A 12,523-nucleotide genomic window follows, 5' to 3' on the forward strand; every position below is an offset into this window, starting at 1 on the left:
GAAAGAAAAAAAGGACAACCAGAGAGTACAAAGGGGAAACTTGGAAAGAACAAGAAGAATGTGGTCGGGTTCTCACGAAGATGCACCCAAAAGTACAGGAAAATGCACGAAAAGGCCAGATCATTCCGGCTTTGATCCGAAAGTGTCGAAAGGAAAACAAAAGATCCTACGACCGTACGAAGATGCGCATACAATCAAGCAAAGCAACAAACAAAAGGAAGAAACCGGAAAATAACTCACCCGGAAACCGCACCTTAATCTGCTTCTTGGATACGGGAGAGAGATTGGCGCCGCACGTCCTCTGGCTCGGGAATCCGGATCGTGTCGATAGCCCCAAGGCCCGCGCGCTGGGGAAACGGATGCCCGTGAGGACGAAGGCCATCACCCAAGAAACCCCAAGATGCCTTCTACCTCCACCACCAGGGACTCGCGACGGAGGGTGATCTTATGGACCAACGGAGTGAAGCGAAAAGGGATCAGCGATAAGGAGAGAGATGTCGCGGGATTCTTGAAGAGTTCAGGCGGGTGGTGCGTGTGGGGCGGAGAGCTGCGAGGAGACGGGCAGGGAGCCCACGGGCGTCGTCTTTGTGATAGGGAGCGGCGTAAGGTAGGGGAAGAACGGACGGCTTTGCGCAGGCCTTTCGCCACATCCCGCCACGCTACGCTAGAAAGGCAGTTCGCTTCCTCGCCGTTAAATATAGATGCTTGGTTTTTTTAGTGAGGACGTTTTAGATATTTTAATATATCTCAATTCTAATTCATACTATTATTTAATTTATATTTTTAAAACTTTTCTAGTGTATATGCTTCCGTATAAAAGATCTTTCGGAATATTCGCAGATCTCCCCTTTCATCACGTCCACCTGTACACGTGTCGTGTCCACCCATTTTGACCGTTCGTTGTTGCATCGCCCAGGGCCCCGCTGATGTTGACACCACCAGAAGATGGGCAGCTCCACCGTCATCGTGCATTGATTTGATTGTCAATGCGTGCCATCAAAATCACTTTCTACTGTATAAACTGGGATAATTATATTACCCTCTCTAGTTAATCATAATTAATATTTTAATATTTATATTTAAAAAAATAGTATTGAGATTTCTATACTTATCAAAAATAAAATATTTAATCCTAAATTCTCTTCGTTAATTTCGTCGATTGAAAAATCACGTGTTATCATATGTCAAAAAATATATAAATAGAAAGAATAAAAATATAATTTTATTATCTTTTAAATTATTAATTTTACATAAACTTTTTGGCTCCTGATTGATTTTTTTTTTTTCTCCTCTTTCCAAATTATTCGCTTGTCACCTTCCGTAAATTTCTACTTGCTCTTTGCGCGTCGCTCATCTGCTGCCTGTTTGCCCAGTGTAACTATCGCTTATTGCACGTTTGTTGCTCACTCGCTGCACTTGTCCATCACTCGCTTGTCGTATTTGCTCATCCGTCGCACCTACTTGAAATATAGTCCTCCTCAGCAAGAAAGGTTTTGCATGAAGGTTTAAAGATAGACATGGCAGGTAATCTTTTAACAAGTGTTCGATCATTGAGTTCACTTTAAGCTAAAGAGTAGCCTCTAACAAACCAAAAAGCAATCCAGAGACAAACCTGGCTTGTTCAACACACAGTTAAGCTGAAAAATGAGTAATAGAATAATCTCAAAAGTAATAGAATAATCTCTCGATTGGACTAAAGAACATGAAACATGATCCCTGTGTTAGGAATCTACTGTGAAGCAAAGGAAGATTAGCACCCTTTTTATTTTTTCTGATGATTATAGACAAACAGTATCAAAATGTTTAATTCTAAAGCAATCACGATATTTGCATATTTCAACAAAATGTAATAGCCTGTGTGTTATTTCAGAATCATGCAAGAATGTTGTTGCAGTCTTAATTGGTCACAAGCCACCAACCATTCTTCTTCATCACAAATGCATGTGGTTACAAAGAGGTTACAAAGAGATTTCTGACAGATGAATTCAAATGCCAAGAAAGCTTCTGTCACAGCTCATACAAGTAATACTTAGTAGTATGCAAGACTTCATGAGATTTCGAACTCACACGACACACAAAACATCACCAAGCAAGCCGTGGGCGGAAGATGGCCCTTGCCGCTGCTAGCCGACTGCAGCGACATCCTCTAACATGCCGCACTGTCGAAAAGCACGAACCCGAGGGCATGCCCAACGATCAGCATGCCGCCATTGAATGACATGATCGCAAGCATCACGAGGTGGGCTAGGCCGACGTGCAGTGTCGTTTGGGTGAGCCCCTCGTCGATGCGGCCAACTCCCGACCTTATAAAGTAGTAATCGAGGAGGAAGAAGAAGGCAAAGATGATTATGAGAGTGAGAGCGTATATGCCTCCCTCGGTGCTAGGCCACCGGATCTCCAAATTCTTGCCTCAAAAGGTCATGTGGGTGTAGTGTGACGGATGAGTGGTGAATGAGAAGGTATGACAGGCGAGCAAGTGCGACGATCGAACGAGTGTGACAAGCGAGCGACAATGATAGACAAGCGATAAGTGAACAGTTTGGAAAGAGGAGGAGAAGAAGAAATCGATCGGGACAAAAAGTTAACATAAAATTAATAATTTAAAAAATAAATAAAATTATGTTTTAATCCTTTGTTTTTGCAAAAGTAGAAGCTTGATTCAATTTACAAGAAACTTAGTATTCTTGGATTTGGTTAGTGATTTTTTTTCTTGATGAATGAATTTCTTCTCTTCTTCTTATTTTTATGACAAAAGAAAGAAAGAAACTTGAAAAAAAAAAAAAAAAAAACTCTTGCACATCTAAAGCAAAAATGCTAGCTTGTCCATTTCAAAAAGCAAAAATAGTTATCATGCAAAGTTATTGTTTAACTTCTCATTTTTGCTAGCTTGGATAAATTGGTGTAAAACTCACTTGAATAGTTGTTGAATGATTATCCTTTTTATTGATGATAAAAGGGGAGAAATGATGAATGTTTGGTATCATGAAATGATGATTGGTATCATGATCGAGAAATGATGAATGTTTATTATCATAAAATGATAAATGATATCATAATAAAAAAATTCATTTAATGCATGAAGTTTTAATGCCTTAGCATCATGCATGATATGGAAATAACAAATGTTTAGTATCATGATCAAAATATTGATTTAATGCATGAAGTGATAATTGCTTCAAATTTCAATATCTTAGCATCATGTATATTATACCTAAAGTGATGTTGATTTATTTTTGGTATCATGCATGAAGTAAGGATGATATGAAATGTTTTGAAATTATGCATGTTACATTTTGATAATTTGAAACTAGAAATGATGCCCAACATATTGAAAGTTTGATATGATCACTATGATCGAAAGTATTTAACTTGAATTCAAAGGTTGTGACTCATTTTGAATTCAAGTTTGTTTTATCTCAATATGACGTATAGATAGGGGAGTTAAGGTTAACTCCATTATCAATTGGTTATCATCATCAAAAAGGGGAAGATTATTGAATCTCGAATTTTGATGATGAAATCAATTGATAAATTATTGATCTAATCCATATGTTGAGAAATGTGTTGCAGGATTAACTATGATAATGGATAAGGCATAAAGCAGATATTGGGCCGGATTCGAAGATCAGACGGAATGACGAAGATTCGGACGATGCGTCGGGAGTTCACCGAAAGGTCATCGGGAGTTCATCGAGATTTCATCGGGAGTTAGCCGAGAGTTCATCGAGAGCTCATCGAGAGTTCATTGGGAGTTTGCCAAAAGCATGCCGAAAGTTCACTGGATGTTTATCGAGACTTCACTGGAAGAACAATTGACATACCGGACAAAGATTACTTAGTTAATACCTTAATTATTGTAGTTAGAACCTAGATTGAGTTAGAATTAGAGGTAATCCCACTAACTTAGTTAGGGGCCAATTGGGCCTAATTCAAGGTTGGTTTGGGCCGAACCGATGACCCAAACAATGACCTGGAGCCACGTTAGGCGATGGAACCGCTTGAGACTCAACCTCCCAAGTGGTTTAGGCAGTGGTATCACCCAAACTAGGCGGTGGTACCGCTAGAGCCTAGTCTCCGAGACTCTGTCAAGCGGTAGTATCGCCAAACTAGGCGGTGGTACCACCCAGTGTTAGTCTGTCAGGCGATAGTACCACCAGATTGGGGGGTGGTACTGTCCAGTGTTAGTTTGTAGGCGGTGGTACCATCAGTACCCCGGAAACCGAGGATAAGACACTTTTTTGCTCTAATTTTGAAGCCATTGGGACATATAAATATCTCACTCCTTTCTGCATGAAAGAACAACAAAAGTGGCAACAAAGTGTGAAAAAATCTTTTAAGTGTTGAGGTGTAAAAGTGTTATAAAAGTACAAAAAGTCCTCCTCTCTCTTTAGCTTTATAATCATTTGGTTTGGGCTGAACCGATGGCCCAAACAATGACCTGGAGCTACGTTAGGCGGTGGAACCGCTTGAGGCTCAACCTCCCAAGTGGTTTGGGCAGTGGTATCACCCAAACTAGGCGATGGTACCGCTAGAGCCTAGTCTCCGAGACTCTGTCAAGCGGTAGTATCGCCAAACTAGGTGGTGGTACCACCCAGTGTTAGTCTGTCAGGCGATAGTACCACCAGATTGGGGGGTGGTACTATCCAGTGTTAGTCTGTAGGCGGTGGTACCATCAGTACCTCGGAAACCGAGGATAAGACACTTTTTTGCTCTAATTTTGAAGCCATTGGGACATATAAATATCTCACTTCTTTCTGCATGAAAGAACAACAAAAGTGGCAACAAAGTGTGAAAAAATCTTTTAAGTATTGAGGTGTAAAAGTGTTATAAAAGTACAAAGAGTCCTCCTCTCTCTTTAGCTTTATAATCATTCAAGGTGTGAGGCTTGTAAAAGTTGTCTTCTAAGCCCATGAAAGGAAAAACGTTGCAAGAAGATGGTTGATCTTAACCTATTGAAGGAAGACCATTAGTAGACGCTGATAATCTCGACAGAGAAAGAATCAGAAGTGGACATACGTCACAACGACTGAACCACTATAAATCTAATGTGTTCTTTTCTTACTGCGTACTTTTTTTACTTAGCTGCTCACTTCACTTTATATTTACTCTAAGTCATTATTCTTATTACTTTTAAATACATGTTAAACGGTAAACACTAATTCACCACTCTCTTAGTGCCTAATTGATTGTAACAACTTTGAGCCATGAGGTTCAATAATGTAAATTATATATAACCAAACATCCACATATATATCAGATGGAATCTAAATGATTCTGCCGCATCTGCTTCATATTATCTTGAAAGTCCCAACTCTTTTAACAACCTGTGAATAGGAGAACTACATAAAATATTTAGCACCATAAACATGACCTACTTCAATAAATAACAGTAAATTGTGAAGTAAAAAGAAGTACAAAGGTCGCCACCATCTGTTTACAGGATAAGGATGCAGTTCAGAAGATCAAGTGTTCAATCCCATGTATTGGTTGGCATCTTCTGTTGTCATCAATCTACTCGGGCATGGACAGCGGAGGAACTCCAAGAAATGTTCTACTGTTGTCAATCAAATGTAAAAAAAAAGACAGCATGAAACATGCAAAACTGCAGCCTCTTGACGGTCAAAATCTGTTTGAGACAACACAAGATAAACACCATATCTCTACTCCTAGAGACAGTGCTATTGCAGGACTTCATGAGAGGGACATGGTAAGCTACTATCAGAATCCTCTTATTATCGTTGAGAGATCTTGCATGTTTTTTTTTTTTAATCTTTTATAGATCTTACTACATCATTCCTTTACAATTCCTTTTGTAAAGGTTAAGTGGTGAAAAAGAGTTTTGACCCCAGGACCTTACAGTGATCTAACAAAGTCTTCATGACTAAATTAATTATAGATAATGTTTCCAACCCTCAAAATATGACAAATGAGTCTAGTACACCATCATCACTTGAAGTTCTGAGACCCATCAGATGATTTTTAAGATATAAATTGAGTTGGGTAAGCAAATCTCCAATTTTCAGCTGGGAGAAAGGTCAAAAGATAGGATGGAATTCTTATCTTTAGGGTCTCTACAGAATGCATAGTAATCAATCAAGTCTTCAACTGATTCTGAACCAATTGAATGCAGCTTCGAGTTCCTCTAATTAACTCTCCTTTCACTTCCTTCTTTAACCTCTAAATAATTTAGTTCTGTTATCATTTCCCTTTGGTATGCTGTGACTAGTCTGCTATCTGGTCCTACCCCCTTCAGTGGACCAGACATATGTTGCCAATTTACTTCACTACAGAAAATTTATTTTTCTCAAACTTTTTGATGGTCACAAAAAAATCTACACGTATTTTCATTCGTAAAACCGTTTCTCAGATCTAAACAGCAGATGATGTTAATCTTAGGACTGATAAGCATCAGGATATATGTCCTAGAAGTCACAAGTTTAATTTAAATATTATAACAATTTCCTTCTGCTTTCTAGATCTTCACTACTAGCCAACCTTTGACCTAACCCTTTGTTAAAAGTATCTACAGATAGATTAGGATCGAAATACTCTGAAAGGCAGTCCATAAGCGGTCTTGCATTAATCTTCAATCATGTATGAGACATTTTGAGAGGTAGGAGCAGCTGAAAGATCATGAGATATTGCATTTTGAAAGAGAGATCCCTAGAATCAGAGATTTGATACTTGATGGATTTTCTAGTCATACTCCAGTGGTGCTTGCTAATTGATATCTACTCTTATGATGACCATAACAGTTTCAAGTTTCTATATTATGATAACTCATGGAAAAATCAGGTTCTGATTAATTTGTCAATTCTCTTTTCAGTTCAAGTAATTTGGATCAGAACACATACCTTTGGGCCCTATAATGTCTGCTAGACTTTATAACAAAAATAATGCAACTTGCAAACTTAACAATTTGATAGAATATCAATATCATATTCAATAAGACAATTTCAAGACGATAAATTTTAAACTTAAGAAGCTCCATGAATTGCTGATAGCTATGCTAGAACTTGAGCAAAGGTTTTCAAAATCTAAAAAAGCATTTGTCAGCATACCTAGCATACGAACCTGTAGGCAGAAAGAGACATAAGCCATGGAATTGTTCACAAAAAAATTGATGAACCTGTAGGCAGTAACGAACTTCTGAGGGATTCGTAAAAACAAAATTCTGATAAAGAAAAACAATCTCATTAGTCAGCTGAACCAGGAACCCAACTCCAATATATCTCATCAAATGGTCCATTTTTGTAACAAGTTCGGGTCATTGTACAAAATCTAGTTCTAGTTATCATTCTCACAATTGACATCATCATTAATTATTCTGAGAAACAAGAGGAAATGTGAAGCAAAGTACAAAAGTCTCACTTGGAAGCTTAGCAGAACATCGTAGTATGTCCAGTGCATTTTATGTAATATGGCAATGGATTAGTTTCCCTATTCATATGCCCAGGGATCCATGCTCTGCCATCATAACATCAGTAAGATTGACAAGTAATTCGTTTTCAGTAAGGCATTGGTCACTTTTCTTCTGTCTTATCCTCACTAAATCAATCCATTCCAACCCTATTTCTTTGTTTGTCTCTCCCTCTTCCAATATGCCTCCTTTTACAACACTCTATCCTTAATCTTGTCAAGACTTCAAAATGAACAGAAAGTTGATGGTATATAGATTTCTACACAACGCATCCGTCATTCATTCAAAAACTTAACGAGGAATTCAAAATACACAGGAAAAAAAATGCTTACTTGCAAATAATTTATCGTCTCAGACCCTCATATTACCTCATACATAGAATAAAAAGAAGCCTAACAGCATGTAGACTGCAGTCTCATGGCGTGACATTGCCTCACTCGAGGCCAGGATCCTTAGGAGTCGCCGGCATGCCTGAACTCCTGCAGCTCCTTGAAGTTGAGCCATGGCTTGATCCACACCTTGGCCTCGTATATCTTCTTCTTCCCGGCGTCGATGACCTCGATGGTCAGGTGGTGAAGAGTCCCCACAACCACCTGCTCCCTCGCCTTGACCACACGCGCGAACTCCAACAGGGCATTCTTCGCCACAAAAGACACAAGATTTAAGCACCAAGCACAGAAAGATCAGCGGGATCACCAACTACATGATCTAGGGTTAGCGATTACTCAATACAGTAAGCAAATCGAACGATAACAAAAAAGCAGATAAGCATCAAAGATATATGTAAGACCATATGTCTCAAAAAATAAAACTATAAAGGGAGAAGATATATAACCTTGGAATTCATACAATCACCTTAAAGATGACGCAGAGAATCCAGCGACAGAACGAAAAGGAGTTCGAAGACGATCCAATAATCGCAACAGAGGCGAAAAGGCGAAGAAGAGATCAAACAAGGACATGCTTCTTGTTGTCTTCGTCGACGGCGAAGCGGGCAAGCTGCTCGATCTCGGCGCCGACCGGAGCCCCCTCCGCGTCGCTGATCCCTCCGACGGTCACCGTCGCGTCCGGATCCGACGCCGTCGCCACGGACAGAGAGAAGCAGAGTAGAACGAGGAGGACGAGGAGCAGTGACGGCCGGGACCGAAGAGCCAAGTAAGAATCCGCCATTTCCACCGTCTCTCTCTCTCACTCTCCCTGCCTCCGGGGGTGATATGGCGAGGGCGTCTCATGCTTAGTGACGCGGTTGATATCGGATTCGGGGAGTGGCCTCCGGAGCCGTCGGATCCGGGTGGGGTTGCAGCCGCCGCCGTTCTCTTGCACAATTCTTTCATTCCAAACAAGGTTCGAATAACGGGCACGAATTGAGACATTGAGAATCCAAAACCGTCCGGGTTCACAATAAAGCGTTAAGCACCGCTTTTTAGAGTCTAGTTGTATTCGAAGGTGGGAAAGTGTTGCCAAATAATTTATGATTTTTTTATGGTTAAAATCAAATTTTTTTAAGGGTATTAATGCCTTTCAACTATGGTTATCGAAAAAAATATATTTATCTCAAATTAAAATAAATATATATCCATGACTAAAAATAGTTAATATTAACTAATTAAGATAAAACGTATTGTCCGTCAACCACAATGATAATTAGTGAATGAAGATTAACCACAATGACAGCAATATATCTTGTAATAAATATATATATTCAACTAGAATCCTAAGGGATGAATATAATAAACTCATGACTAAATATAGTAAATGTAACTAATTGAGTTGAAAATAATTTAAATATAATATTCATATAACCAAAATGAGATTGTAAACGTTATTAATAACAGTTAGTGAAATGATAATTAGCTAAAGAAGATTAACCACAATGACTTGTTTATTTTGGTGGGATATATATATATATATATATATATATATATATGTAATTTTGCCCCTAAATTTATTTCTAGGAAAATCCGGACCCCAAACTTTCTCCCTGTAGTTGCGATTTAATGATCCCCTCACGTCCGTGCGTCGCCACCAACAGCGAAATAGGAGCGAGCGAGGAAGACGAGATCGAGAGACGGAGCTTCGCTCGTCCCACCCAGTTGTCCCGCTCGTCGAAAACCCCTACCTTTGCTCCTCAGGCGATCGATCCCGTCGTCGGGCCCTGCCCCCAGGTTTGCCTCCACTCCTTTTGTTGAATCTCGGATTTTGATGATGAAGTCAATTGTCATTTGTTATCTAATCTATGTGTTGAGATAAGTGTGCAGGATTAACTACGATGAGAGTAAGACAAGCAGCAGGTGTTGCGCCGGAGTCAAGATCATGATCACGTTGGGAGTTCGAGAGTTCGACGGAAGTTCGGACGGTCGTCGGAGGTTCAGCGAGAACAGATCCGAGAAGTCCAGAAGCTTGCCAAGCGAAGCTCGTCGGAACTCGCCAAGTGGATCGTCGCAAAGTCCAGGAGTATGTCGGATGTCCGCAGAAGGATCACCGAGGGTTTATCGGATGATCGACGGAAGTTGGCCGGAAACTCGCCGGAAGAAGCGATTGACGCATCGGAGCAAAGCTGCAGAAGTTGTCTTAGAGTTAATCGTAGTTAGCATGATGATTAAGCTTGAAAATGGGAGGTGATCCCATTAGCTTAATCTTGGGGCAATTGGGCCCCTGAAAAGATTCAAATTGGGCCGAATGGAGCGAACCATTCGGACCCTGATTGCACCAGGCGGTGCAACCGCCCCAGCCAGGAGGTGCAACCGCCAGGGCTGCGAGGCTGGGAGGTGCAACCGCCCCAGCCAGGAGGTGCAACCGCCAGGGCTGCGAGGCTGGGAGGTGCAACCGCCCCAGCCAAGAGGTGCAACCGCCCAGAGCTCAGTCTTCGAGCTAGACTGGGCGGTGCAACCTCCTCTGTCAAGAGGTAGCACCGCCAGAGCTCAAGTTTCGAGCTCTGCCAGGCGGTGCAACCACCGAGCTCAGTCTTCGAGCTCTGGCAGAGAGGTGCATCAGCCTGAGCTCAGTCTCGAGCTCTGCCAGGTGATGCAACCACCGAGCTCAGTCTTCGAGCTCTGGCAGAGAGGTGCATCAGCCTGAGCTCAGTTTCGAGCTCTGCCAGGTGATGCAACCACCGAGCTCAGACTTCGAGCTCTGCTAGGCGGTGCAACCACCAAGCTCAGTCTTCGAGCTCTGCCAGGTGATGCAACCATCGAGCTCAGTCTTCGAGCTCTGGCAGAGAGGAGCAATCGCCTGAGCTCAGTCTTCGAGCTCTGCCAGGCGGTGCCACCTCTCCAGTCAAGAGGTGCAACCGCCTGATCCCAGAATTCTGGGATTTGATCGATTTGATCGTTTTGAGCTCCAAATTTGAACTGGGTTGGGGCCTATAAATACCCCACCCATTCAGCACTGAAAAGATACAGATCCACATCGAATTCTTGATCTTTTCAGTGATTCTAAGAGCTCAAATTTGTGTAAAGTCCTAAAGTTCTCCTCCTTCTGTTCTTCAAGTTTTGAGTTGTAAAGAGAGGAGAGAAAGGATCTGTAAAGGTTGTCTCCTGAGCCTGTCAAAAGGAGAGAAACTGTAAAAGGGCAGTTAGCCTTCGCCCATTGAAGGAAGGCAGCTAGTTGACGTCGGTGACCTCGTCGGAGGAGGAAGCCAAAAGTGGAGTAGGTCAAGACTGACCGAACCACTCTAAATCTCTGGTTTGCTTTTACCTTGAGCACTTTATCATTACTGCAAACCTCCTACATTGCTACTGCCCTCTGCGCCTTTACGAACGAATTTCTAAGCTCTGATCTTTCAGAATCTGCATTCAAACGTAAATCGTGTTTTCGTACGATCTTCACACTGCGGTTTACGCTTACATTCGGATTCCATTTATAACTGCAAATTGCTTTCTACGTAAAATACTTTTCAAGGTTCAAAACTGCTTTTAGACGCAAAACTACATTTAGACGTAAAATTACGTTTAGACGTAAAACTGCGTTTAGACGCAAAACTGCGTTTAGACGTAAAACTGCGTTTAGACGTAAAACTACGTTTGGACGCAAAACTGCGTTTGGACGTAAAACTGCGTTTGGACGTAAAACTGCGTTTGGACGTAAAACTGAGTTTAGACGCAAACTGCGCTTAGACGCAAACTGCGCTCAGACGCAAACTGTGCTTAGACGCAAACTGCGCTTAGACGCAAACTGCACTGTGATTCTGCTTTTATATCGAAATCGTTTTTTATCGGACGAACGCAGCTTTCGTTTTTAAATCGTTGAAAGATTTCCGCTGCACTAATTCACCCCCCCCCCCCCCCCCCTCTTAGTGCTCTCGATCCTAACAATTGGTATCAGAGCCCGGTTAACTCTCAAAAGGATTAAAACCCAAGAGAGATGGCTTACGCCGGAAACCAAGAGGGCCATTCTATTACACGTCCACCCATGTTTAATGGGACGGACTACACCTACTGGAAGACCCGAATGAGGATCTTTCTTATTTCTATGGATTTTGAATTATGGAATCTTGTCGAGAATGGTTTTTCAAAGTCTTCTCTTCCAATGATCGATTGGAATGAGTTGGAAAAGAAGGCTTTCGCTCTTAATGCAAAGGCTATGAATGCCTTATTTTGCGCACTTGATAAAAACGAGTTTAATCGTGTTTCAACTTGCGAAACTGCATTTGATATTTGGCACACGCTTGAAGTGACCCACGAGGGCACAAGTAGAGTGAAAGAGTCAAAAATCAATCTATTGCTGCATTCTTTTGAACTTTTCCGAATGAAACCGAGTGAAACCATTGGCGACATGTTTACCCGTTTTACGGATGTCGTCAACAGTCTAAAAGGACTCGGAAAAAGTTTTTCGGATTTTGAACTCGTAAATAAAATACTAAGATCCCTTCCTAAAAGTTGGGATCCTAAAGTCACTGCCATTCAAGAGGCAAAAGATCTGCGCAACTTCCCTCTTGAAGAACTAATCGGGTCATTAATGACCTACGAAATGACTTGCAAAGCTCATGAAGAGTAAGAAGACATCCTTCCAAAGAACAGGAAGGATATGACACTTAAAACTTCTGAATGCCACTTGAGAGAAAACTCAAGTGATGAGGACTGTGATGATGACTTGGCACTTTTG

General features: G+C 41.2%; 1 protein-coding gene and 1 long non-coding RNA gene across 11 annotated transcripts in view; both read right to left on the reverse strand.

Moving 5' to 3' along the window:
* LOC135638188 (1,4-alpha-glucan-branching enzyme 1, chloroplastic/amyloplastic-like) overlaps positions 1–679 on the reverse strand; it is a 28,807-nt gene extending 28,128 nt beyond the window's left edge. For all 10 annotated transcript variants that reach the window (XR_010496550.1, XR_010496548.1, XR_010496549.1 and 7 more), the window contains exon 1: positions 241–679. Coding sequence is in view for 7 of the 10 variants with exons in the window: in XM_065151189.1 (XP_065007261.1) it covers positions 241–382 (142 nt within the window). In the remaining 3 variants the exon portion in view is untranslated. The remainder of the gene's footprint in view (positions 1–240) is intronic.
* A 6,997-nt stretch (positions 680–7,676) lies between these two features.
* LOC135638542 (uncharacterized) lies at positions 7,677–8,773 on the reverse strand. The gene is made up of 2 exons (XR_010496649.1): positions 8,256–8,773; positions 7,677–8,058 (listed from the first exon to the last, which is right to left on the reverse strand). It is a non-coding gene; the product is annotated as an uncharacterized LOC135638542 (long non-coding RNA).
* Positions 8,774–12,523: the final 3,750 nt, after the last annotated feature.

This window comes from Musa acuminata, chromosome BXJ3-5 (assembly GCF_036884655.1).
Source record: "Musa acuminata AAA Group cultivar baxijiao chromosome BXJ3-5, Cavendish_Baxijiao_AAA, whole genome shotgun sequence".
NCBI lineage: Eukaryota > Viridiplantae > Streptophyta > Magnoliopsida > Zingiberales > Musaceae > Musa > Musa acuminata.